Source organism: Fukomys damarensis, unplaced genomic scaffold (genome assembly GCF_012274545.1).
Source record: "Fukomys damarensis isolate Sample0158 unplaced genomic scaffold, DMR_v1.0_HiC HiC_scaffold_17, whole genome shotgun sequence".
In the NCBI taxonomy this organism is placed as follows: domain Eukaryota; kingdom Metazoa; phylum Chordata; class Mammalia; order Rodentia; family Bathyergidae; genus Fukomys; species Fukomys damarensis.
Window position 1 is genome coordinate 40,383,155 of NW_022900929.1, and position 27,740 is coordinate 40,410,894.

The 27,740-nt window shown below is 33.8% G+C and overlaps 1 protein-coding gene and 1 non-coding gene across 2 annotated transcripts in view; one reads left to right on the top strand and one right to left on the bottom strand.

Annotated features, from left to right (window-relative positions):
* Positions 1 to 27,740, top strand: part of Dph6 (diphthamine biosynthesis 6) — a 157,045-nt gene that overhangs the window by 73,361 nt on the left and 55,944 nt on the right. The window contains exons 5-6 of the mRNA XM_010624627.3: positions 12,361 to 12,434; positions 16,777 to 16,895. Of these exons, the coding sequence (XP_010622929.2) occupies positions 12,361 to 12,434; positions 16,777 to 16,895 (193 nt within the window). The remainder of the gene's footprint in view (positions 1 to 12,360; positions 12,435 to 16,776; positions 16,896 to 27,740) is intronic.
* Positions 20,178 to 20,280, bottom strand: LOC117286651. Its single transcript, XR_004517809.1, has one exon. It is a non-coding gene; the product is annotated as a small nucleolar RNA U13 (small nucleolar RNA).

Below are 27,740 nucleotides of genomic sequence, written 5' to 3' on the forward strand. Positions count from 1 at the left end.
GGCATCTTGAGTATTATATACCCAGGTGTAGATTTGTTTGTTTCTTTGTTTAATCATAGATAGATAGAGTTCTATATGCCTCACTTACCTTTATATCAAATTCTTTTTCTCAGTTTGGGAAATTTTTATGATTACGTTTGTGCAAAGTTTATTTATTTATGTCTTTATGTTATCTCCTGCTCCTTCCTTGACTCCAGTCAATCCTAAATTACTCTCTTTTGCATCATCTAGTAGTTGGTGAATTGACATCTCATGGTTCCCTGCTATTTTAAGAAATTTTTCTTTTTATGTTCACTTTATGTTATGTTCCTGCCTTTGATACCTGAAATTCTGTCCTCACATTCATTTATTCTGCTGTGGAAACTCAGTGGAATTTTTAATTTATTTCGTATTTACTTGAGTGGGTTTTATGTTTTCCAGTTCTTTCCTATGCTGGGTATTCACAGTTGTCTTCATTTTCCTCAGGTCCTCTATTTTTATCTATGTCTGGAGTTATCTGCTTTAGAGTTATTAATCATATCTTTATTATAGTGACCATCTGTTAGCAGTTATTTCTGATTTCATTTTTTACAGAGCCTCTTTCATCTGTTTGTTTAGCTTCCTTGTTACCAATTCAGGTAGTCCAAGTAGTTGAATTTCAGATTTTTCCATCTCGTTGCATGCATCCTGGATTTGCCTTTGGTGATCTGGAAGTATAGGTTTGCATCTTGTTTAGTTATCTTCTCATTTCTATCTTTTTTGTTGTTGATGATGTTTTGGTTTATTTCCTTCATTCATGCTTATATATTGCTTATTGCGAGTATCTTTTTTGCTAGTATCTAGGACCCTTAGAGAAAGGCTACTATTACTTGGTGTTTCTTCTAGGTATAGCTGGACTTTGGTTTTTGAGTCTGTGATGCCCCTAAGGCCATCTCAGTCTCTTATACCAGGAAGAACAACTCACTAAAACAATCACATCACCTTGGAGAAAGTAATACAATCAGAAGCAACAGTAGCATCAGAGACAGTTTAGAAAATGACAAACTGTGGTAACTATTAATCTGCCAACTCTGACCCCGTGAACTGGTCTTGAGATTATATATCAAATTCTAGAACCAACCAGAAATATGTTGGCAGTAAATAAGCCTTTCAAGATAGTGAATTTACCTTCTTGGGAGAAAAATTAGGAGTTAGGGTATGGATAGAGAAGTAGTAGTAGCAGGAATGTTCAGAAGTAAGGCTAGAAGATGTAGCTAGATATGCAAACTTTGAGAAACTGGTGAGGACAGAAGGAAAAGAGAGAAGGAAGGAACAAAAATAAGACTGGAAGAAACTTTATTAGAAATTTTTAGAAATTTTAAGAAATTTTAAGAATTTCTAATAATTCAAGAAACATAAAAAAACTTAAATAGGATGTCCAGTGGGAACGTTGATGAGATATTCCAGGGAGCAGTTGTATTTTTTATTCCCAAGTAACTTTTTTGCCAGAGACTGAGTGCTCACACCCCAATTACTCTTATGATCACCCCACTGCAAAACTGGACCTCTTCATGCCAGGTTGCAGACATTTTTTTTGCAGAGTTTGATCCAGTCTGAGTTCTTGCATTATGAACTGTTGCTTTCTCTCTCCCTGGGTGTGATGGTGGATTTGACAGATAGGTTCACTGGCATTAAATTGTCCACTGAGTCAGGGTTATTCCTATGTCAACCACAGCAGTAATAGGTGATCCTTTTCAGTGATGTCTATCAAGGCTAGTTGAGAAATAACATACCATAAGCTGATTTTGGTTTTCCCTTTAGTAATGGGAACATGGCACCAATGTAATCCTTCAGTCCTGTGTGATTTAGGCAGACTCTGGTATCTGATCACTGGACTGGAACCTGTGCTCACCAATGCCTGTTTTTTAGTGGTACTCCCACCCAATCTGCTCTCCAGCTACTGGCAGTCTCTATGACTATTTCCCCCATTGACTCTGGGAACCTGGCAGTATGAAGCTGCCAGAGGGCTGCTTTGTGGTTAAGTCTCAAGCACACAGCCCTTTTCTACAATGGCTTCCCATCTATTTCTGGTCTGCATAGTTTTGCACTGTGTACTTGTAAGCCACTCAAGCAGTCACTCACCACCTGTTTCCACTGGATGATTGCTAATGAATCAGGGACTCAAATTCTTCCTGCTACCTCCAACTGCGTAAGATTCTCCTGGTCCTGAGGCAGTTATTCATTTCACTGTGCCTCCCAGCAGGCAGTTAGCCAGCTACTGTCCACAATGCTGTGGTTTCTCCTATCCAGTGTGGGCCAACTCTTCTCTATCACTTAATCCTATTTTCTTCTCTCTCAGTTCTCTCATTATTTCCATGTATCTTCCCCAATCTTTGGTTGCTTTCCAAGCTACTGTCCTCTTTCAGATTTCAAACTTCTTGTCTTGGAAGATGCAGGCTGCTTACACTCACTGCTCTGCCATCTTAGAATCTCTCCTTCCTTTTAAAAACCTTTCTAACCTTGGTTTCTGTGATATACCGTCCTCCTAGCTTTCCATCTGTCTTTAATTTTCTTTTGAGACTCTTCTTTCTCTGCTCAACTTCGTAAATGTTGTGGTTCTTCAGAACTTCTTTCTTCACCTGCTTTTATTCTATATATTTTACCTCATTTGTGTGTGTGTGTGTGCGTGTGTGTATGTGTGTGTAGCTATCACTGGAATATACATGAATATATCCTTCCATTAATTCTTTCTCATTAATTCCCCACCACCACCTTTCTTCTTTTTTTGAGTTCCATACCTAAATACCCACTGGACATCTCACATTGAATGCCCAAAGATGCATATTATTCATTGTTCAAAATTGCACTCATCATTTTCCTCCCCAAACTGTGTATTTTTAACCCTTTATCATTTCTCCTTATGTTGTACTTCTTGGGGCTCCCTGAGTAATCTACCTCTAACTTTAGACTGTTTGATCAGTACTCCCCTAATAACCTTTTAAAAATGAGTCTCTTTGCACAATGATGTTAATATAATTAATGCCCATGAACTATATACTTACAATTATTAAAATGGTAAATTGTGTGTTGAGTATATTTACTACAATAATAAAAGTAAATGTAATATTTCCTTCCTCCTGTCAGGGTGTAATCTAAATTCTCTACTGTGGTATATAATCCTGGAAATGCAGGATTTTAGTTTCATCTGGTAGCTAACTGCCCTCTTTCTGCCAGCCTTGACATTTCCTGCATTGTCACCGCCGTTCTTTTTCCCTACTTGCTTGCTATTTCAGTTCCTTGGCCTACAAATCAGGCTAACATATTTGTTCTCTTAAATCAAGTGACTCTTCATGACTACATTCAAACATTGCTTCTTCAGTCTGGATTCACCTCACATGACTTCCTTACTCTTACAGTTGAGTGAATGAGGAGAGTAGTATATGCAAATAGAGGCATATGGGTGAGTTTGTTTTATTTTGATGAAGGTATGACCACTGAAGAGTTTTGAATTTAAGAGCATAGCAGAAGCACCACCTGTGTTTCAATGAAAGGGGATACTCAGCTTGATGGTAGTTCTGAACATGGACTTGCACTTGCATTTAGTTCTGTCTCTTACTACCGAGTGAGCTTGAGCTAATTATACTTAACTTGGTTTTAGTTACTTGGCCTTAGTTCCTCATTTTTTTTTCTTAGTTCCTCATTTTTAAAATGAATACTATTAAAGATTTGAAGGATGAACACATGAGATAATATGCAGTATTAATAATAAGCTTGTTTTGTTTTGTTGATAATCTCTTGATAAATTCAGGGAGTAAATATTGGATCAGGATGAAGTTTGTATAATAGGATTATATCCGATGAAGATTCTTTAAGGAATTGAGTTTGTGAAATGAGTGATATTTACACATACACATTTTATTATAATCATTATTGCAAATAGAATCATATCTTTCTTCATAGTACTGTTTTACTTTTAGAACAGAACAATCATGTTTTTATAATTCCTATTTAAATGCTACCACAAACCAATCAAAGAACATTTCCATTGCTGCCTAGGAAATTAATTTAAAAAAGATTTTCTGAACAGATTAAATAAACATGTTCAACCAAATTGGTTGCTTAGAACCGAATGCTTCTTAAGTGTTGCTTTATTTTCTTAACAGAGCTTGAACAATATAATCTTACTTCTTTCTGTTGTTAATTTTTTTTCTGCATTTCACTGAAATCCTCAGCCACTTTGTCCTTTTAGCAAGAAGAATGCCTTGGGAACTCAAGGAAAGAAAGCAGCTATAGTTCTGTACTTCTTTTGAGTTTCATAGTGCCTAGGATTTGGGTCTGGGATGACTTCACACTGTTTTTAAGATGGAAATTCAAAAGTAAAATTGTACATTGATAGTTTTTAAGTGGAAATAACTGACAAATTATTTTGATCTTCTGCAATTTCTTTCTTATTTATTTTTCAGCCTTAACAACTTTTCCCCCTGCTTAATTGAGAAAGCTCACAAAGGGAGGTAGTAATGCTGCAAATTAGTGGACTAATATTCTGTCATGAGTTCACTGTTTAATGGGAGAACTCCAGATGGTGATCATTTCCTATGTTAGGCATTTTTTATATTGATGATACTAAGAAAAACAAATACTACTTTTTTTTTAACAAGTCACTTAAGCAAAAATTTTAGTGAGATGCTTGAAGGATTTACTTGGAAAGTCTAAGTGTTACTTTCAGAATTATATAAAAGAATAATCATTTCTGTGGTTATTTTTATTAGCCTCAACTTGTGTAATTTTACCAAGTGAAGAATTGGAAGTTTAAGAAAAAAGCGTCTAATACTTTACCATCCATGTAAATTTCTACTTTAGTTATGCAGGCCTTAGAATATCACTAGCATTCACAAATGTTTCTTATTTAATAATGTCATGTTGCCAAAAGTCCAAATATTGCCACTCAGAGCTATAATGCAAGTGTGCTTCTTTAATGAATGGTTCATATTAAAAATGCGAGAATGCCTTTCAAATGAAAAGCACTTTAAATTCAGATCATTTTTTTCCTCAACAGGCAGGAACTCATTAACAGAATAATACTGCTAGCTGAGGCATTTTTCAAGGAAAATAATATCTCTGATAAATGCAAGCTGCATATTTCTCATCCTTAGAATAAGTACATCTCTTTTTCGTTTGTTAAAAACAAAAGACAGCTTATTTTCAATTTATATTCCTAGTTTTTTGAGTCAGCTTTTCAGTATTGAGACAGGTGAATACAGAATGAAAAGTGTAGTAATGTGGTTCTAGATTTTTACCTTTAAAGTTTCCTCCTGAAGTTGGGATTACCATTATTACTATAAAGTCACATGCCTTCATCATCCCAATCTCTTTCTGGGGAGACTCTTTTGCTTTGATATGGTGGAGCTTTATATATGAATGAGAATACAACATAAAGTACGTTTTTAAAAATTAATTTTGCTGCTACATTTTAGATATACATAAAGATAACATTAATCACAGAGAATTTGTACCTGTACATGATAAATCTTGATTTTTCTTTTTCCCTCTTCCCTTCCTTCACTTCAGTGAAATCTTATTCTATCCTTGTGCTTGTATATTCCTGATACTTTAGTGTACTTACTGTTGATAGTAGTTCTATAAGAATTTCTTTCATTTTGTTCAATGATCAAAGGCTGGACTTTATACATGTATATGCATGTACTTTATTTCTACATATATGTATACATGCATGTACCTACATAAAGACACTCCACGTTTTGCAAAACTCAGCTGTTTGCTACGCAGTACATTCCATCATCAGTGGAGAAATTTAGATATGGCTGTGGCTTTTCTACCACATTAACAATTAAACATTTATTATCATAATCATGTCTGATCGTCTGTATTTAGCCTTTAGATCTTTAAACATTGTATTGACCCTTTCTGAATAAATTATTGGTGCACTGTCTTGCCTAGAGGTAGATGTGGAAATACTGTGATAATAATGAAGCTTTGGTTTTATCAGTTTCTGAGTATCTGTTTGCTTATGGTTAAAATTGTCAATGTAGATCAGATAGGTGCCAAGCCTAACTTCCAGCCACCATGCAGGTGTATTTCATATTTTCAAAGATTGGGGATAGGGGGAATAATTTAAGCAACAAATCAGTCTTTGATATCTGCTTCTCCAGTCAGGTCATAGCTGACTTCATAAAAATTTCTTAATGTACTTTATTTACAATATGAGAAAGATAATGATAATCTACCACAGGGAGCATATTTGAGAGCATTATCTAATATAAATGTTTAATGACATTATGCACTGCTGTTTCTATTGCTATGTGATGCTACTGCTGACTTTATTTCCTGAGTTGTATTTGTATGTCCATCATTTCTAGTGATAATAGATAAACTAAATAGTTTCAATTTATATCTGAGAGCTTGTGGCTTAGCAATATGCCAAGTCATGTAGAGTCCTGTCTTTATCTCTAAATTCTGCTTCTCACAAGCTTAACTTTTAGAATTTTTATTTTCTTCTTCTTCTTTGGTCCTAAATGCTTGATAAAATAGCTTTTGGTCATCTTGTTGACAGAAATCTAATTTAATATATATTAAACTTCAAATTATTTGAATTGTCTAGAATTTAGTGATAGATAATCGTTGATTGAATAATCCTGAAGTTCATTCTTTGAGGGATTTGATGACATGTGTGTTGCCTTCAAATATTTATTCTTTATTTTATCAGTCATGACTCTAATTTTCTCCTCAGTGGTATAATCAGTCTTCTTATTTTAAAATGCAATGGTTTTGTTGATCTTTCAGCAATATGTAGTACTATGTAAGAAACAGAACAGGTGCGGTTAGTGAACAGGCCACAATTTAAAGGCTGACTGTTCTACTTACTAGCTGTGTCAGACTGAATGAGTTAACAATCTTTTTACCATATTTCATTTTAGTAATATTTTTGGTTGTTAGGAGAAATAATTGAGATAAAATATACGAAGTACCTGGCATAAATCTTAATGTATACTAGGTGTTTAATGTTACTTTTTTTTTTTGGCTTTTCATCAAAATTCTATGTATACACCTTTACTTAATTTATCATGGTTTTCTCTTCCAGCATTATGACTACTCTGTTTTCAGTGTCTTTGCTAAATTTTCCTTTTACTCTCTCTCTCTCCTTACATATTGGCTCTTACCTGTCACCTCTTCTCTGAGTCTTGTTTCTTGAAGCTTCTGTTTGTTGCTGTGGCTTCATATAAATGCTAACAATTCCCACATATTTCTTTATATTCTATTGCATACCAGAGTTATGTTCAGTGTTCCTAAGATTATTATCTACTTTGATATGTGTCCCCACAGGATATATACTATACTGCAGTCTTAACTTAAATGTGATGGTATTTTGAGATGGGGTCTTAAAGAGATTGTGAAGTTATGAGCATGGGGCCCTCATCACAGGACTAATTCCTTTATAAGAAAAAATGCATGAGAGCTTGTTCTCTGTCTCTGTTCCCTGTGAGGACCCAGTGAGAAGACAACCATCTGCAAAGCAGGAGGGTGGGGGGCTTATGCAGAATTGACAGTGCTGGCACCATGAACCTGCACTTTCACCTCTGAGGGAGAAAAATTCTTGTTATTCAAGCTGCCTGGTCTATAATATTTTAGTACAGCAGTCTAAGTCAAACTATGACAGATACTTAGTAAAGAAATCCAACACAATGTATGAAAAGCTAAGTAAATTCAGAATTTTCTTTTAAAATATCTTTTCTCATTTAGTTATCATTTAAACTACAATCACTGGTTTCATCATTTAAGCATGCCTCTTCTATATTTGCTTCCCGAACCTTATTATTTTTGTTTCTAAACTGTTTTTTGGAATTTGGCCTCTTCATTCTTCAATTCTTTCAAAAGAGACTCCTTCTCTTCCTGTAACCTATCGTTAACACTGACTGATGCAAGGTTTTTATACCTATATGTAAATGCAGTCATTTCTTACTTCTTAAAATCTTACAGTGACTGAAGAGAAATAGAAATATATATTCACACAAGACATAGAAGAAAGTTCATAGCAGCTTTATTTACAAAACCCAAACTGGAAAATAATCAGATATCCACCAAGAGATAAATGGATAAATACAATGTGGTATGTCTATGCAGTGGACAGAAAGGAAAAAAAAAAACAAAAATGAATTATTGATGCACTTATAAGATGGAATTTCATCACATGAGAATAAGAAACTAGAAACAAAAGGATACATATTACATAATACTATTTATGAGATATTTAAGAAAATACAAACTAATTGGATTAGTAGCTGCCCAGAGTTAGTAGCAAGGAGAGGTTTGAGCTGTGAAGAGGAGGCTTTTGGGGGCCTGGAGTGTTGGACATTGAACCCAGAGCTTTGGACATGTTAATAAGCAGTACTTCACCATTGAGCTCCTCCTCTAGCACCACAGGGAATCTTTTGAAAGTAATCAAAATGATCGGTATCTTCATTGTAGTTCCAGTTTCAATAATGTGTTACATTTGTCAAAACTCATTGTATTGTGCTCTTTATTTTATTTTATTTTTTTTTTTTTTGTAATTTGTAATTTTTTTGTAATTGAACTCAGGTCCTTGCACTTGCAAGGCAGGCCACCGAACCACTGAGCTAAATCCCCAGCCCTGTGCTCTTTAAATGGATGCAGTTTGTTGTACCTAATTTTATGCTTTTATAAGAGAAATTCTACAGGGATTGGCTCTCAGTTGCCTTCAGGGTACAGGCATTGTGTCTCAACTACATGATTCCAAGTTAATTTTACTTATTGATGTGTTGACTCCAGCTACCCCACACTAATGACCATTGTCGAATGTGCCAATTATTTTTATTTTGTTGTCTTGGCTCATATTCTTCACTCTGAATTGTTCCCCACCATCTTTTTTCTGTTTCTTAATAAAAACTAGTATGTCCTTAAAGAGTGGTTCCAGAGTCTACCCCTCTCCTAAAGGTTCCTCAGACTTTTGCTTTCATGTAATTTTTTTTTTTTTTGTACTAGGGATCAAACTTGAGTCCTTGCACTTGCGAGGCAGGCAGCAGAACTGCTGAGCTAAATCCCCAACTTCAGAAATAATCTTAATCATGACAGTGACATAAAGTAGCAATTGTAGAAAACATTTTTTGTTTTATGTTTTAACATTAAGTGGAATAATAAAGGAACAAAAATTAGCATTATCTTTGGGAGAGGTTGTGGCTAAGTTAGATAATATAAGCACTGTGAGCACTATGGTGAGCACTGTGGTTTACCTCTCCAAGCTATAAACAAATTTGACAGAATACAAAAATTACCAGTGTTCTTTATATAGCTTAATGCAAACCAAAAGTTAAGACGCATGACCTTAGCACTATAATGTTAAATGAAATAAATGAGACACAGAAGCTTAAATATTGCATGGTTTCTTTTACATGAGATACTCAAAATACAAATAAAGAGCAAAGTAACAAGCAGATTATAGGTTGTCTGGAGATAGATCTTAAATGGGAAGGGAATAAATAGATGGAAGAAATGGGGGACAGGTGTACATGTACCTATTCTATTCTGCAAACATATGCATTCCTAAGAAATGAAAGACATGTATAATCCAGGGTGCAAATTTTAAAATTTATAATATAGACAATTTGTATTAAGCACATAGAAAGCTTGTATTGATGGACTAGCATAATACCTTTGTTACATAAAGCAGCAAGGCAACCTAAATTACAGTCTTTAGGCTGCTTAATCAGCATAGAATGGGATCATGGGAAATCGGTTTAAATGTGGCCTAACTTCTGGGTCCAAGAGTTTGTATTAACTATTTTCTGCAGCACATTCATTTGTAATTAAATTATGAGACAAGGCTAATTATTTGGCTCTATCTTTATACTGTCTCAGTCTCTTGTAATGTAGTAGCCATTCACTTTCTTCTGCTGATGCATTCAGTACTGTCATTTTTGCCTATGCTGTTAAAGTACTTTTTTTCCCCCAAATGACAGAGGTCATAGGTTAGGGACTGAGGCTAATTATATCTCTTCTGCTGGTTCCATTGTCTAAATGATAGATGTTTACATTTTAAGGGTCTAGCTTTAAAGGTTGTAATTATGTTCAAAATGATTAAGAATTCAATAGAACTCTTAATTATCTCTGGATTATTTAAGACTCATTATGCTGGAAGTTTGTTGTAACTAGGTTATAGAGTTGAGTATGAGAGGTTAGTTGGCTAGTATTGAGAAGTGATAATGAGCAATAGTGTTAAAGTTTAGGAATGAAGGGCTTTGTTGGTCAAATGAAAGAGTTAAGCTTTATTCATTAATAGTTACAGTAGTAGCAGTAGTAGTAACACAAGCAGTTATAAAAGTATTAGGAATAATAAATATTATGCTAATGAAAGAAGAAAATGATATCTGAGTGCTTACTATGTGCTAGATACTGTGTTATTTACCCAGATTATTTAATCTCTAAAATAGTCCTTGAAAGCTGGAACTATTATCATACTTTACAGTTGAAGAAACTGAGACTCAAGTCAGACAGCTGGTAGTAGATTTTAGGGTTAGTTTTTTACTAGGCGTTATAATTGCATTTGTTAAACAAATGTAAGTAATAATATTTACATAAACAGTGTTGAAGAACAGTTAGAAATTAACTAGATATGTGATTCTGGAGCTGTAAAGATTATCAAATAAAAGTAAAAGAGATGGGAAGTAGAAGAGAATTCCAGAGAATTCATGTATATTAAAGAAAATTAAATAATTGTTTTAGGGTTGTAGTGAGCATTCAGTGAGAATCATAGCATGTTAGTGCATAGTAAATGAATGATAAATGCCAATTATTATTTTAATAGAGGTTTGATAGTCTACGTAGGAGACCACCAGTGGCTCTTTGTTTCCATAATGTATACACATAGGCATATACAAATATCCATGTGTCCATAATAGTACTTTACATTTACTTAGGGTAGAAATTCATATATAGTATAAGGATATAACTAAAATTTTGAGTTTTGATAAACTGCATTACTATGTAATCTGTGTTATATTTGCACTTAATAAGGAATACAGAACCTTGACTTTTTCTAGTGGATACAGTTATTTTTATGAAAGAAAATGGCTCAAAAGGTTAGAGAAAGGTTACAAGCAAGTGTTCTCACAAAGTTGCTGAAATAGTAAAATAAAGGAAATAGCCCTTTTCCTGCAACCTTATCTGATAGAAATAATCATTTGTTTTGGAGCAGTTTGAGCAGATGTTTCTCTATCATGTAGGAGGGGAATTTTAAAAATGACTTTATCTCCAAAAAACATCAGAAACTACTGTTGTGCATTTTTTGTGTATTTGTTTATTATCACATCCTTTTAGGACACACAGTTTAATTTCAGTATGTATCAGGGTCATTTTGGTATATCTGGAAGTATGACTTGTTTTATTCGACTATTCTCTTTGTAGACTTCCATATTTAATAAGACTAGAATATTAATAATAAAGTCACTCTTTGAAATAGTTTCTTCTGTATGTCCATATGCTAGGTTTTTTTTTATCTTTTCAGAGAATTATTGTACAGTTTATTATTAGTAACCCACCGAGGCACTTACTTCATATGCATTTTATAGAAAACATCTCCCTAGCTTATATCCATGCTGTGTATTATTCTTCCCTAAGTGTATTATCTTATACTATTTTTACATTAAATCTCATCTTAGACCTGTCCTTCCAAATCCCCAGATTGTTCATATCCATCCATCTGCTTGATTGATCTTCTTTATTTTTAACCCACCTTATCTTTGCATCATCTGCAACCTAGATTGTATTTGAATTTACATTCTCTTTCAGGTCATTAATGAGTGTGCTGGACAGAATAGTCCTTGTCCCTGTGGGACTGTACTAGATGTACTGCTAGATGTTCTCAGTTATAACTGTATTGATAATAATTCATCACTTCCTTCATATGAGAGATTCTTTACTGTGCTATACTTCAATACTATTTCTGGTTTCTGTGTGATCCTATCTCAATCATCTTTTTCTAACATAGAGACAAAAATTGTAATGTTGCCTTATTTGTGCCATTGCTTAACTTGAAAAAAATTCTAAGAAAATATTGTTGTTTAGATATTTCTCAAAAACCTCCCTTAAAAAAAGTGGCTCTTTAAATGCATACATGTGAAAACATTTTAGAAGTGCTTTCTAATTCTGCTTTCTCCATGCAAAGGGATATCTAGTTACATTTCACATGAAAAAATAACTTTTCTCTACATATATATGTAGGTATATTTTTTCTGAATGTGATATTTTTACAAGAAAGTACTGGTCTTCAAAGGTGGTTTCTTAGATGAAACAGTACATTTACAATTTATAGACATAATGCAGAATCATATTTATTCATTTTTTAAATTCTATTTTTTCTTTTATTTTCAGGAAAATGAAGAAGTAGATGGGATATCAGTAGGTGCCATACTTTCTGATTATCAGCGTGTTCGAGTAGAAAATGTGTAAGAGAACATTAATTTGTTAAAAGCTTATGTATTTTAAGAATATGAATGAAGAACTCAGTGGCAGAATGTGATTGATGGTAGAGTGTAAGAGCAAACAAGGCCCTTGGTAGAATCCCCACCACCACCAAGAAAAGCCAGAACATGAGTGGAAAAAAATTATATCTAAATCATAAATATATCATACATGCATTATGTGATTAAATTTATATATTTACCTAATTAACAAAAGTCATATTTTACTTTTTTTGTACCTATATCATGGAAGAGAAAACTCTTACTTACCATGAAGAAAAATGAATAATATATAGTTAAAAATTCAGACAAAGAATGTTTGTTTTTACGTGATTTTTTGGAACCAGCAAATGCTAAGCAAGCATTCTAGCACTAAGCTACCTCTCCAACCCCAAGACATTTTTAAATTGGTAAATATGTTAATATTTTTCCATCTTTGATTTAGTTTACTTTTTTTTTAGTTTTTTTATTAGTGAATATTTGCAGTACATTTTATTACATTCCTTATGGAGAGTTGGTATATGTACATAACACATCTTAATTCTTTGTTCTTCCTCCTTTCCTCTGTCCCTCCATCTCTTGGTCCCTTCCCACTTGCTGTTTATTTCTATTTGGGGTCTCTAATATAAAAGAAACCATGTAATATTTAAACTTATGTATCTGATTTTTTTCACTTAACATCATGGTCTGAAAGTGAATCCATTTTCCTACAGATGACTCAGGTTTTTCCTTCTCCATTGTGTGTAGTGCTCCATAATATACAAATACCAAATTTTCTTTATCCATTCATATGTTAATGAACATATATGCTGCTTCTAAGATTTAGCTATTATGATTTCTGCTGCTATAAAGTAGGTATGTATATATACATGTATCACTGTAGTATCATGTCTTTGATGCTGTTGTGAAATACCTAGAAGGGAAAATATTTGGGTCAAATGAAATCTCTAGCTTCAGATTTCTGTGGAATCTCCATACTGATTTCTGTAATGGTTGTACTAGTTTACATTCCCACCAGCAATGTAGAAGCATTCCTTTTTCCCCTCAGCCTTGCCAGTATTTGTTATTAATTGATTTTTCTTAGTGATGGCCATTCTTTCTGGGATAAGATGGAATCTCAGTTTTATTTTATTTTATTATTTTTTATTTTTTTGGTACTGACGATCGAACTCAGGACCTTGTGCTTGTGAGGCAAGCAGTGGAACCACTGAAAGTATTATTTTAATTTGTATTTTTCTAATAACGAGCAATGTTGAGCATTTCTTCATGTATGTATTACAGATTTGTACTGTTTCTGTGACATGTCTGTTCAGTTCATGTGCATTATTTTTTTGATGGGATTTATTTTGTGAGCCTAATTTTTTTTTAGTTCTTTATATATTGTAGATATTAGTCTTCTGTCTGAGAAATAGCTGCCCCAATTTTTTCCCATTCAGTAGGTTTTCTTTTCATTCCATTGTACTGTTGTTGTTTTCCTTTGCCATGCAGAAGCTTTTTAATTTGATTTGATCACATTTATTGATTCTTGGTACTATTTTCTATGCAATTGAGATTCTCTTGAGAAAGTCCTTGTCTACTCCTATAACTTCAAGTTTTACCTATTTTGTCTTCCAGTAGATTATGTGTTCTGTTCTAATATTTAGTTCTTTAATCATTTTAGTTTTAGTTTAGTACATTGTGAGAGATGTGGATTCAATCTTCTCCATTTGGATAGTCATTTCCCAACATTATTTATTAAAGAGCCTGTCATTCCTCCAATGAATGTTTTTGACTCCTTTGTCAAAGATCGGATACTTTAGTTGAATATACTTCGGGTTTCTGCATCCTCTGTTCTGCTGTTTTGACACTCATGCCTGTTTTTGTGTCAGTCCCGTGATCTTTTTATTGCTATAGCTTTGTAATATAACTTCAAGTCCAGGATTTTGATGCCTCCCACTTTACTGTTGTTACCCGGGATTGCTTTTGCTATTCTGGGTCTTTTCTGGTTCTGTATTAATTTTGAGATTGTTTTCTCCAGTTTGAGAAGAATCCTGTTATTGTTTTGATTGGGATTGGTTTAATTTTTTATACAGGTTTTGGAAGTGTGGCCATTTTTACTTTATTGGTTCTGCCTAATCAGGAACAAGACATATCTTTTGCATTTTCTATTATCTCATTCAGTTTCATTTTTAGAGCACTGTAGTTCTTCTCATTGTGGAGCTCTTTCACTTCCTTACTTAGGTTAATTCCTAAGTAGTTAACTTTATTTGGTGCTATTATGAAGTGTTTTTTCCTAATTTCTTTCCCAGTGACTTCATTATTAATGTATAGCAACACTATTGATTTTTTGTGTATTGATTTTATAACCTGTGACATTACTAGATTTGGTTATTGTAAGAGTCTTTTGATAAATTTTTTTGGGCCTTCTGCGTAGAAGATCTTGTCATCTGCAAATAATGATACTTAGACTTCTTCCTTTCCTGTATATATCCCTTTTATTTCTTTCTCTTGCCCGATTGCTCTGGCTAATTTTTCAAGAACTATGTTGAACAGGAGTGGAGATAATGGAAGACCTTGTTTTCTTTCTGATTTTAGAAAATAAGCTTTCAGCTTTTCCCATGTAAGATGATGTTGGCAGTAGTCTTGTCACAATGGCTTTTATCTGATTTAGATAAGATCATTTTATCTTTATTTTCTTTAGTGCTTCTGTCATGAAAGTATTTTGGATTTTGTCAAAGGCTTTTACTGTGTCTCTTAAGATGATCATGTGATCTGTTTTCCTTGTTTCTGTTTGTGTGGTATATTATATTTACTGATTTGTGTATGTCCAACTGTCCTTGTATTCCTGGAATGAAGCCTACATAGTCATGATGTATTATCTTTTTGATGATTTGGTGCATTCTGTTTGACAGAATCTTGTTGAGGATTCTTGGATCTATATTCCTTAAAGAGATTAGTCTTAATTCTGTTTTTTTGGTTGGGTCCTTGTCTGCTTTTTTAATAAAGGTAATGGTAACTTCCAGGAAAGACTTTGGGATTACTCCTTTCCTTTTAGTTTCATTAAAAAGCTTGAAGAATAGTGGTGTTAGATCTTCACTAAAATTTTCATCCAATTCTGAAGTGAATCCATCTGGAACCAGGCTTTTTTTTAATTATTGCTTTTGTTTCATTGTCTGTTACTAGATTATTTAGGGTTTTAAAATATTGGCTTATGTTGGTATGTAACCAGAAATATATTTCTTCTGAGTTCTCCAATTTCTTTGCTTACAGGATTGTGAAGTAGTTAATAATCTTTTTTATTTCAGCAGTGTCCACTGTGATTTCACCTTTTTCATTTCTAATTAAATCAACTTTTATTTCCTTTTTTTGGTAAGATTGGCTAAGGGCTTGTCTGTTTTGTTAAAGTGTATGAGAACTTCTGGGAGGATATAATACCAGTATTCTGCATGGTTTCTTTTCTATGAGAAACTCAGAGTACAAATAAGTTGTAGAGTAAAATAAAAGATAGAAAATAGTAGGGATATAAAACAAAACAAAACAGGGAAATAGAGCTTTTCAAATGGGAAATGGACCAAAAGATGAGTGGAGGGAACAGAGGAGAGGGGAAGGGGATGTGAAAAGAATTAAGATGTGTTATGTACATATGCCAGTTCCACATGGATGTAATCATTATGTAGTACAAACACATACTAATAAAATAAAAACTAAAAGAAAAAATTGATGAAAGGTATTTTTAACTCAAGTGATAAGGAAACCACTGTAGGCTTTTAAGCAGAATCTCATTATCTGTGTTTTAAAAGAATCACTCTTCTATTCTATTGAAAATGGAATTTTAATATGCCAAGGGTGAATGAGAGTGTCACCTAGTACAACCACTATGGAAATCAGTATGGAGATTCCTCAGATAACTCAAACTTGCTATTTTACTTCTACTAATCTTCCCACAAAGAGATAAAGACATCATATTACAGCAATACAGGCTGCACAATTCATAATAGCTAAATCTTAGAAGTGGCCTATATGTTCAACAAATGAATAAAGAAAATGCAGTATTTATGCATAGTGGAGTACTATACAAGACATTTTTTTGTGCATGTTAATTGCCTTGTTTTTGTTTTTGTTTTTTTTTAATTATTCTCTTTTGGTGCTGAGGACTGAACCTGAGGCCTTGTGCTTGCTGGGCAAGCACTCTACCACTGAGCTAAATTCCCACTCCAAGACATGTTCTTAAAATCATCTTAAATGCTAAAATTCTTGAAACTTTTGTTTAAAATCAGGACAATGGCTATGAGTGTAAATGTGGAATATTAAGGTATTATTCGAGTTATTTTTTTATTTTACCTTATAGGTGTAAAAGGCTTAATCTCCAGCCTTTAGCATACCTTTGGCAGAGGAACCAGGAGGATTTACTTCGAGAGATGATAGCATCTAACATACAAGCAGTCATCATCAAAGTAGCAGCTATGGGTATGTAGTCAAACTTTTAAGGGAGATGTCAGCTGCCAAATAGATAATCTCAGTTCACTAGTAAGTACTTCAAATGAAAAAGGAAGAATGATTTATAACACAAAAATTTGGAGTCACAATTTGAGGAAATCAAGCTTCTTGAATAAAGAAAAGAAAAATTAAAAATGGACTTTTGAACTTTTTCCAAACTGATTAATAGTGAGCTTCCCTGCTTGAATATGTAACTTATTCTGTTGTTTTTTGTTTTTGGACAGGTTCTCACTATGTAGTTTAGGCTGGCCTTGAACTCACTATGTAGTTCAGATTGACCTTGAACATACAGTGATTCTCCTGCCTCACAGGCATGTGCCACCATGCCTGCACCTAACTGACTCTTAAATTGGTGTTGGATCATGTTTCTTTGATTTAAGTACTTGCAAGATTGGTGTACTAATCAGCTTTCACATTGCTGTGTGAAATTTTTTTTTTTTTTTTTTTTTTTGGTACCAGGGATCAAACTCAGGTCTTTGTGCTTGCAAGGCAGGCAGCAGAACCACTGAGCTAAATCCCCAGCCTGACAGCCCCAATTTAAAGAAATAAGGATACCAAGTCCTTTGTTTTCAATTCATGGTGGGCTGGTTCCAAGGCTGAAACATTGGTATAGGGCCTGGTGCTCATTTCATGGTGGCCAGAAGCAGCAGAACATAGAGGAAGAGTACTAGGAGGAAAGAGCAAATGATCAGATATACTCCCCAAAGTCATGTCCCCATGATCTGCCCAGAGCTAGCGAGAGGTGTGCTTTACTACTTAAGTCTCTCAAGCTATGCAAGTTGACAACCAAGCTTGCCTATTACAATTTGAAGCACAGATATGGAGGAAATAAGAAATCTGGGTACTCTTGGGGGCTTTTATGTTTGTTTTTTTAAAACTTCTTAAAATACATATTTGGCATACGCATGACTTTTTTCATATTTTAGCACTTTTTTTCATAATACTGAAATAGTCTGTTGGTGTTATTAACACGGAAGTGGATTTTATTGAGGATGTAAGACAACTATTTTGAGAAAATATTTCATTAGTCAGTGTAGACAGCCCTCAGATATTAGATGATAATCTGATTCAAATGTGGATATTATATATGAACATTTTATTTGTTGTTTTAAAGTTTTATTTTATACTTATATACATTTTTTAGATACTATAGGGTTTGAGCCCAATGAATTTATTTCATGAACCTATTCCACAAAATGCCCTGGAGCTTCAGCATTTCCAATCCTGAATAATGTGCCTCATTTTAGAATATCTCTGAAATAATAAAGTCTTTGGTTATGAATGACTTTACAGATAAGTTCACATTTTAAACAAGATTTAAAGTTAAAGAATGCAGATCTCATAACATTTCTCCTTGGTAAACACCACACTACCTTCTCTTCCATGAAGTCAAGGTTTTGTCTTTAATGGAAAGCCTTGTTTGCAGATCTCAGCTGATCTCTTTTTTAGCTATGAAAATTAGAAAAATTATTTGGTGTTATCTTTTCATTTATGAGAAGAAGTTGCTGAATAGCTTTGTAAAGTTCTCACAAATATGTTCATCATAAGAGATTCTATGTGGATGCTCTACTGCTTTTTTTTTGGTTCTCTATGGTTTGCTAAGATTGCCTTTTTTGAGTGAATATTGTATGAAAACATTTTGAGAGATACATATAAATGATAACTATCTTTTAAGATCACTCTTTGTATGAATTAAAATACTAATTTTTTTTATTATCACATGAGTAGTACCCCATTCTGTGTCTTGAGCTACAACTTTCCTTTTTTGTTTAAAAATGTATCTTGGGGATCTTTTTTCCATAACATTGAAGGTAGACCTACCTCATTTTTTTTTCTTTTTTAAGAAACTTTTTATTGAAATATAACATGAAAAAGTAAAATCCTAAGTGTCAAGTGGTTGCATTTTCACAAATTAAAAATAATTGTATAATCAATACTCAAATGTAAATGTCACACATCACTAACATCATCTTACTCTATACTTAACCTCTTAAGATTAACAGTCCCCTGATACCTCAAATCATAGATTGGTTTTTCCTGTTTTAAAGTTGATTATGTATTTAATTAATTTAGTAGTGCTGAGGATAAAACCTAGGGCCTCAGGCATGCTAGACAAGTAGTGTCCCCAGCCCTATTTTAAAAATTTGTATTAAGGAAATCATATAACATGTTCTCTATTGTATCTGGCTTCTTTTGCTCAATGTATATTATTGAGTGAAATAATAGTATATTCATTCTCATTATATTTTAACATTGCATTGCAAGAATATACTAGCATTTTATTTTTCTTTCTGCCACTGATGATGTACAGCTAATTTCCAGTTTGGCAGTATTATAAATGGTGCTGCTATGAACATATGGGTCATCTTGAACATTTTAAGTTCTCCACTTAAAAAATTCCCTTTTTTCCCTTTAAAATCCCTGCTTTCTTATAGTATGAATGACATATATTTATGTTTTATATAAATGTATATCTAACACCTTATTAGTTCATATTTTGAAATCAAGTTGAGAACTATAATAATTCTATATGTTTTATTCCACAATTAAAATCTTGATTCTTTACAACACACAATATGCTTGCTATTTATTAGAAAATCTAATAATTACTGGAAACAAAAAACCAACTAGCAAGTCTGTTATCCATTCTTTCCTGTAATTGGTGTATACACTTTTGAAAGAAAGGATATTCATTGCAGATCTCATGGCAAAAATGCAGAAATCATGGTGATTAATAGTGGGGAGGAGCTATTATCTTTGGCCTGCTTTTAGCAGGATTCACCTGGTTGCTAAAATATACAGGGAGATGGCAATGGGAGAAAAAAAAAAGTAAGTCAACTTTTGCCCATTACTAGAAAACCTCCTGTTTAAAAGATACATTAGGTTATGAAATAACTAAATTAATCAGTAGAGAAACTATAGAGGTTTAAGGGGTAACTAATTAGATGATTTTGTACTAACATTGAGTTTGAATGGAAGTAGTACCAGACCTGTACTGATAAGATCTCTAGGATTGTGATGTAGAAATGAGGTGATGGGAAGGAATACAAGTACACAATTCCCCTTTCAAAAACTTTGCTTTTGTTTTTCCTTATTTGGCAGAAATAAGCCTGATACTAATGTTTCATGAACCAAACAAAGAAGTATATTATCAATGCACAAAACACAATATGAATAGCAGTAAATGTGACAATGAATCCTCTCCTTCCCTCCCCTCTCCTCCTCTTCCCTTTCCTCCTTTCTCTTTATTCACAGCAGACATGCAATGTGCCAACATTATAAAAAGATCTGAAGGAGGCAATCTCTCACTATAGTGTGGAAACCCAATCATCATACTTAGTAACCACAAAGGGATTGACAGTGCATGTTCCTAAAGGCTTTTAGAGGCGTGTGTAACTTCATCCCATTTAGGCATTTAAGACCTATAGTGAGCACAAAGCAAGTGTCCTATGTATGAGTCTTTATCTATCAAATACTATAATTTCTGCCAAGGAAAAGTGTTACCAGGTTTGCTGTTTTTACTGGTCCTATGGGTTTGTAATACAACTACAGAGCCAGAAAGCCTAATTATAGAAAAAAGGGTATGTGTCAAAACAGGTAATAAATGGAAATGAGGGAAATTATAAGAAATTGAAAGGCAATTACAGATGAATTACACTTCTATGGAGGGATGGAGCCATGTGACTTCCATACCCCAGCCTTCAAGCTACAGAATACTTCTCGAAGACATTTCTCACAGATCTGATGGTAACTTTAACTGACGTTAACAACAAAAACCAATCTAGATCTGTTTTCTGCAGAGAAGGGGAATTGGTGATGTATAAGTTCCACCTAAAGACTCCGTTTGGAAAATTTGGAGCAACAAAGTGGCAGACTGCCATTTCATAACTCAGAAGTTTTGAGGATAGTTCACTGTAAGCTGTTCAGCTCCTATAGTTACCATTTAGTTATTGATTTATAGGCTATACTTAATCATTCTGATCATTTTTGGTGACTTAACTATTATTGATGAATTATATTATTATATTGATGAATTATATTATTGATTAATTATGTAGAAGATTCTGAATAGTAGAGATTTTGCACTCTGTGAACATAAAACAATATGTTGTTAAGACATGTACCTAGGTATAATGGAAAGCAGATTTTTATGGTCTGCCATAGTATGAAAATATGTGAATGTGAATAGAATTCATTTATGGAGATTAGAAGACCACCCTGGAAAGAACTAGATTTGAATGTGTTTAATTAATAAGAAATACTTATAACTGCTCTCTGGTACAAAGTATGTCTATGGAAAATCTATGACACACCCAAGCCGAGCTGTATTTGGTGATGATCTTTGTGATATAATTTAAGTGTACAAACCATTTTCCTAAATTACATAAATTTCACTAATATACCATGGGAATAAGCCATGCTTTGGCTTATCAGTATTATGATTATGCATGCTGTTTTGATATTCTATGTGGATTTTTGATACCAGTCTTGGCATAAGAGGGTGCTACATCAGAACAAAGTAATATTTCTTAAAGATGATCCTGATGAAAAGACTTCTATCTAAATTGGGACACTAGAGGGAGCTCTTTTCTAGGAGACAGGCAGCATTTGGAGGTGGCCCTAGAGCAGTGATGGTGAACCTTTTACAGACTAGTGCCCAAACTGCAACCCAAAACCCGCTTTATTCCCAAGTGCCAACATTGCAATTAAATCTGAATACTGAGGTTGTAGTTTGGAAAAAAAAAAAACTTATACATTAATATTTTTTGTCTTATAAGAAAAGCAACAAGCATACCACTGGTTCATTACCACTGCCCTAGAGGGACAACAAAGCTGTAAAAGACTGAACTAATGAGTATTTAATGAGACATCATATCGGTCAAGAGTGCAAACAAAGAGCCTGTACCCTTACCTAAGAAAGACTATCAAATATTCTAATCACTAGAAAGTTGTTTTAAAAATCAATGGCTGGGCGTGCCAGAAGCCAAGCTCAGTTTGCCCACTTATATGAACACTACAGTTAGCTCAAATTATGGCAGAACATCACTGGACAATGTGGCTTTTATTTGTTTGCTAACGACCCAGGTATCATGATAAAAGCGTATCTTTTTCTTTTTCATGAAACACTGATCATAATGGGAGAGATAAAGGACTGACGTTGTGTTGTCCTGATGGGAGGGAGCATGTTGCATAGTGATATCTACAAGCCAGTGGCTGTGAAAACCTGTACTGTGATATCTGTTATGTAGTTATATTCTCAAACAAGACACAGCCAGAGGTCATCAAATGATAATCTCTAGTTCCCACTGTAGCCACCGAATATGAAGTTTATAGAAAATTTGTTCTCATGCGGAAATAATGGAAAATGTACTATAATTCTAAATTCCCTTACAGAATAATTTGGGCTAGAACATATGCACTGTAGCAGGGAAGGTCTTGGAGAGCTGTAGTTATGGTCCTGTGCCTCTGCCTGGTTTGCTGTGCTGCTTCATTACTTCTGTTCTTAAAATGCTCATTAAAGTTGATATTGGCTATGTTCTGTGATTTGTTTGATTTTGATTTAACAAGCTAATATTTTGGCTTAACTCAATTTCTCAATTTATTTTGTACTGTATTACATAGGTAGAAAAATTTTTATATTTTTGTAGTTAATGCTCTCTGAGCAAATTTTTTTGTTTGCTTGCTTTGTTTTGTTTTGTTTTGAAACAGAGTCTTTTTGTTTAGTTCTGGCTGGCCCTGAACTCACTGTGAATCCCAGGCTAGTCTCAAACACAGGGTAATCCTTCTGCCTCATTCTCCCAAGTCCTGAGATTATAGGTATGTGCCACTAAACCTGGCCTTCTGAACAAATATTACAGAAAATTTGGAACCTACTTCTTATAACCAAATAGATCCACATCTATTCTTATGTTTGCATTTCAAAGCTGGAGATAAGACAAAGACCTTGGAGACATTTCCTCCACCTGGGTTGTAAATCAGAAATATTTGCCCATCCCCACTAGAAGTCTTTTTATATTCCAAATTATGAAGACTCAAGTCTTTCCTTTTACTTTTCCAAGTAAATTCTCTCCAGGGGGGGCCAGGGTCAGCTGCTCCCCCCCCAATCAATACATGGATTTCTTTTTTCTTTTTTTGACTGGGGGAGGTCCTCCTATTGTATATGAAATTACTCACAAGATTACATCTCATCCTTATCATCTTACTCTTGAGTAAGAGCTAGAAAACAGAAAAGTAAGAATGGTATTACTTACTTATTACTTAAGTCATAATAATAATCTGTTCTCTAGGGAACTCAAATTGACATTCAACATACTAATAACTACACGTATTAAAAACTTAATTGAAATAGTCTAACAGAAATACTGCCTTTGTTTATGTGATTTCTCAGAATAGTTTAAAAATTTTAGATGTTCTTTATGAATTTTACTTCCTTTGTTTCTTTCCTTTTTTTTTTTTTTTAATTGCTGATTATCGAACTCAGGGCCTGTGTATGCTAATAAAGCACCCTACCACTGAAGTATAATCCCAGCTCCTTATGTCCCTTTATAAAATAAATTTTAATCTATATTATTTGAGTACCTAACTATTGTATGTTGCATATTTTTATATTTGTGTTTTACAGTTTTATGGAGCTGTCATTACCATAATACATGCTTCATTCATTAAAAGTATATAATTCAGATTTTTAGTATATTTGCAGATTGTGCAATCATCAGCACAGTCTAAATTTAGAATACTTTTATTTCCCCACAGACAAATTCTGTACTCTTTGCCAGTCATTTTGTACTTCTTTCCAGCCTTCTTCCTTACCTACTACCTACCAGTCTTTAGCACCATGAGAACTTTATGCCTTTATGTCTTAACATATTTGCCTATCTGGATATTTCACATAAATAAAATCCTACAATATGTGTCCTTTGCGACTGGCTTCTTTCATTATGAAAGTTTTATTGTAGTGTCTGTCAGTGATAGATATTCTTTATTGCCATACAGTGTTTAATTACAAAGATACACCATACTTCATTTAGCTGTTCATCAGTTCATGGACATTATCATTTCAATTTATTGGTGCTTATGAATAAAGCTCTTGTGTGATCATTGAGAGGAAAGTGTTTGTGTGAAGATGTATTTTTAATTCTCTTAGATATAAAACTAGGAGTAGATATGTTGACTCTGTGTTTAGTATTTTGAACTGCCAAACCAATTTCCAACTGGTTATACCATTTTAGATTTCTACCAGCAATGAAAGAGGGTTCCAACTTTGTCATATCCTCATCAACACATAGCATTTTCTTTCTTACTATAGCTGTCTTAATAGATATAGGCTTGTATCTTATTGTAGCTTTATTTTGCATTTCTTAAATTACTAAGAATGTTGAGCATCTCTCATGTACTTATTGTTCATTCTTATATCTTTTTTGGAGTAATTATAGTTCAAACCCGGTGTCCATCTTTTAAGTCAGTTAGTTGTCTTTTCATTCCTGTATTGTGTTTTAGATATTCTTTTATATATATTATGATATAAATTCCATATTAGATACATGATTTGCAAATATTTTCTTTCATATTATTAATTTTCTTTTCATTTTCTCATGGTGTCCTTTGAAGCACAGAAGTATTAAATTTTGATGTGGTCCCGTTTATTCATCTATTTATTTAATAACTTTTTGATGTTGTATCTAAGAATTCATTACCTAATACAATATTAGTGAAGATTTACTTGTGTTTTTTTCTAAGAGTTTTATACTTTTAGCTCTTACATTTATATCTGAGATTTCCTGGTCTACCCACACACTTCTTTTTTCCTCTATTCCTACCTCACTTGATTTTTGTTTCTTCTGCAAGATTAATTAGTCTGCTACCCTTAGTCTCAGTCTCAGGCAAAGTCTGTGAATGTATGCAAAATGCAGACAGACTTTCTGCCAAGGCATAACACACATCATCTGGAATCGAGCAGCCAGTGCAGACCTTTTCAGCAGAAATATCTTGAGTCTGGGCTTTACAGTATTTTTGGTTTCCTGAGCTCTCATCAAAATCTCTCATACAGTATAGCCTAAGGCATTCTAGCCCTGCTTTTCAACTGACGTCTCTGAACCTTTTCTAACTCTTCTATTTCCTACAAGCCAGTTCCAAAGGCTGTTGAGCCACATGGCCAGGTAATGTCATCACAGTGATCCCACTCATGGTACCAAATGTCTTTGTTGTTGTTGTTGTTGTTGTTGTTGTTGTTGTTGTTGTGTTGTTTTCCTTTGCTGAGTCAAAATACCTGACAACTGAAGTTAAAGTGGTGAAGGTGTATTTGACTTACAGTTGGTAGAGGTTTTAGTGTATAATTGGCTGGCTCTAAGGGAGAGTACCAGAGGGGCAACTGTTCATGGTGGTAGAAGACAGCAAAAGCAATAAAGAAGGGGGAAGGGGCCCTCAACAACATCTTTTTGCCATTTTTATCTTATATAGATTACTTATAGTGGGTAGCACTCACACCCTCAATCTTCGTGCCTTTGAGCCTCACACTATATCATAAATCAATTTTTTTATTAATGATGTCTTTTATCAGTAATGTCTTTTGTCAGTAATGATGTCTTTTCAGTCCTTCCTAAACAATATAAGGAATATAACAAACTGGGCCTATAAATAGACCAAAAAACTAGTTGTATTTGATATCTTTAATTCTCAGAGATACAGCAGATTGACCTTTTTAGGATCAAACTATTGTACTGTATTTTAAAGAAATATGTTTCCTGCTTTGGCTCTGAATTGTACTAGTTTATACACTAAAAATAGAGATAAATATTTTAGGGGAATATGCTGATCTTGACAGCTAATTTATGTGTTGCACTAGACAGCCTTGTACCAGCAGTACATTTATTACAGAAGGAATTGGCAAGTGGCACACAGAGAGGCAGCAGAATGGAAGTAAAAGAACAGAAGTTTACTCTGTCGAAGGGGATCTATGACCCCTAATGGCAGTGCCCTGATCAATTCAGTATTGGGCTACAGCTCCCCCTTTTATGGGGTTTTACAGCCTTGATCTCATTCAGGTGGTTATATTGCATTTTCACAGTTCACATTGCTGATATTCAAATTATGGTGGTGAGAGGCATTTGGTCAGCAAAGCTAACAATGGTTCTTTTCATTTACAAAACTTTTGAGGGAGACTAGATGCCTCTGTTGCAGTTAATTCTGAACTAAACAGAGCAAAGGGCAGAAGTTATCTTATATTGTGACATTTCATAGGGTTTTTGCTATTAAAGTTTTCTCTATTACATTTATAAATGTTACAGCCAAATAAAGACTTCTCTACCTCCCTTTTCTTTTCTCATCCACAGACAGATATAAAAAGGACCTAGGTCAGGTTCCTAGAACGATAATTTTCAACCTGGCTACATATCACAGTTGTTTCTTGAGCATTTAAAAATCCCAGTGGCCAAGCTGTGCTCTAGATGAATTAAATCAAATTATCTGGGCATAGGACCCAGCACGTGTTTTTTTTAGAGCTGAAATGTAAATTGATCCCAATAGGAAGCCAGTGTGGAAAACTACTGCTCTAGTACAAAGACCATCACACCCCCTCCCCTTCAGCAGGCCCAATTCTTGACCACCACCTCAATATTTAAATAAAATTTATTTGGAATGTACCCATGCTTATTTACATTTTTATCCTTGTTGTTTTCATGCTGCAGTAGAAAAAACAAACATGGAAGAACCATATGCCCCACATGGCCTGCAGTATTTACCACTTATAGAAAATGTTTGCTGACCCTAGTCTAGAGACACATTGTGGTTTCCCTATAACCCAATAGTTTTGTTGTTAGATGGGTACCTTCAAAGGGATTTCAAGCCTTTTGTGCTAAGAGAAAGCTACTGATTCTCCTGCTTTTAAAAATTAAATTAAGTTCATATTTCTCCTAATTTAAATTAAAGAAACATATTTGCTTATATTTGTGAATATATATATGAATGTACTTTTCTTTTAATTTTTCCCACCATTTCTGGCCCCATAAGAAGTTCAACAAGCTGGGGATGGAGTTCAATGGTGAAGTGCAAAGGCATTCTACCTGAGGTCTTATGTTCAATCCATAGTACAAGGAGAAAAAAGCAATAATAATTTGAACCCAGATCATTGCTAGTATTATTTCCAATTTTTAGTTGTATATTTATCGCTTCTCTTTAAAAATGAATTTGACATTTGCATTTAATTGTGTGATTTGCAAAACTACTTTGACATTTTTGGTGCTTGCTTCCCACTAGCTTTTTTATGTCATAACTTCCTTATTCCCATTCCATTTTTTTTTCTTTTGATTTCGTTCAGGTAGAATATATCTTTGATACCTGTCTCATACATTTTATATATTTGGGTTTTTTTCCCCCTCAGAGCCCAAATTCCCTTTTTTGTTAACATATGAAAGCTATTATGTTTATGAATAATTTGAATTTTTTCTTTTGTAAATAACTTGTCTGTGTGTGCATGTTTTACTTTTGCTAATAATTAAACATATTCTGTGGCTATACCTCTTCCCTTTTCTGGGATACAGGAAATGTTTTCCATTTGATTAAATAATTCCTACCACCTCTACCATCTTAATAGGGCTCCCCCCTTGTGTTTACTGGGTTCATTTCTTGTAGGACCAGTGCCTGATCTAAGATCTTCATTGCTGTGTGAGTCTGAAAAATTTATCCACAAGGATAATAAGTGACAAGAAACTCACTATAGCATACAGTGAATCTGGAAGACTAGCAATCACCAGTGTATTCTTCCCTGAAATGTTTTTCATGTTTATCTAATTCAGACATCACACTTTTTTCTTCTCTTTA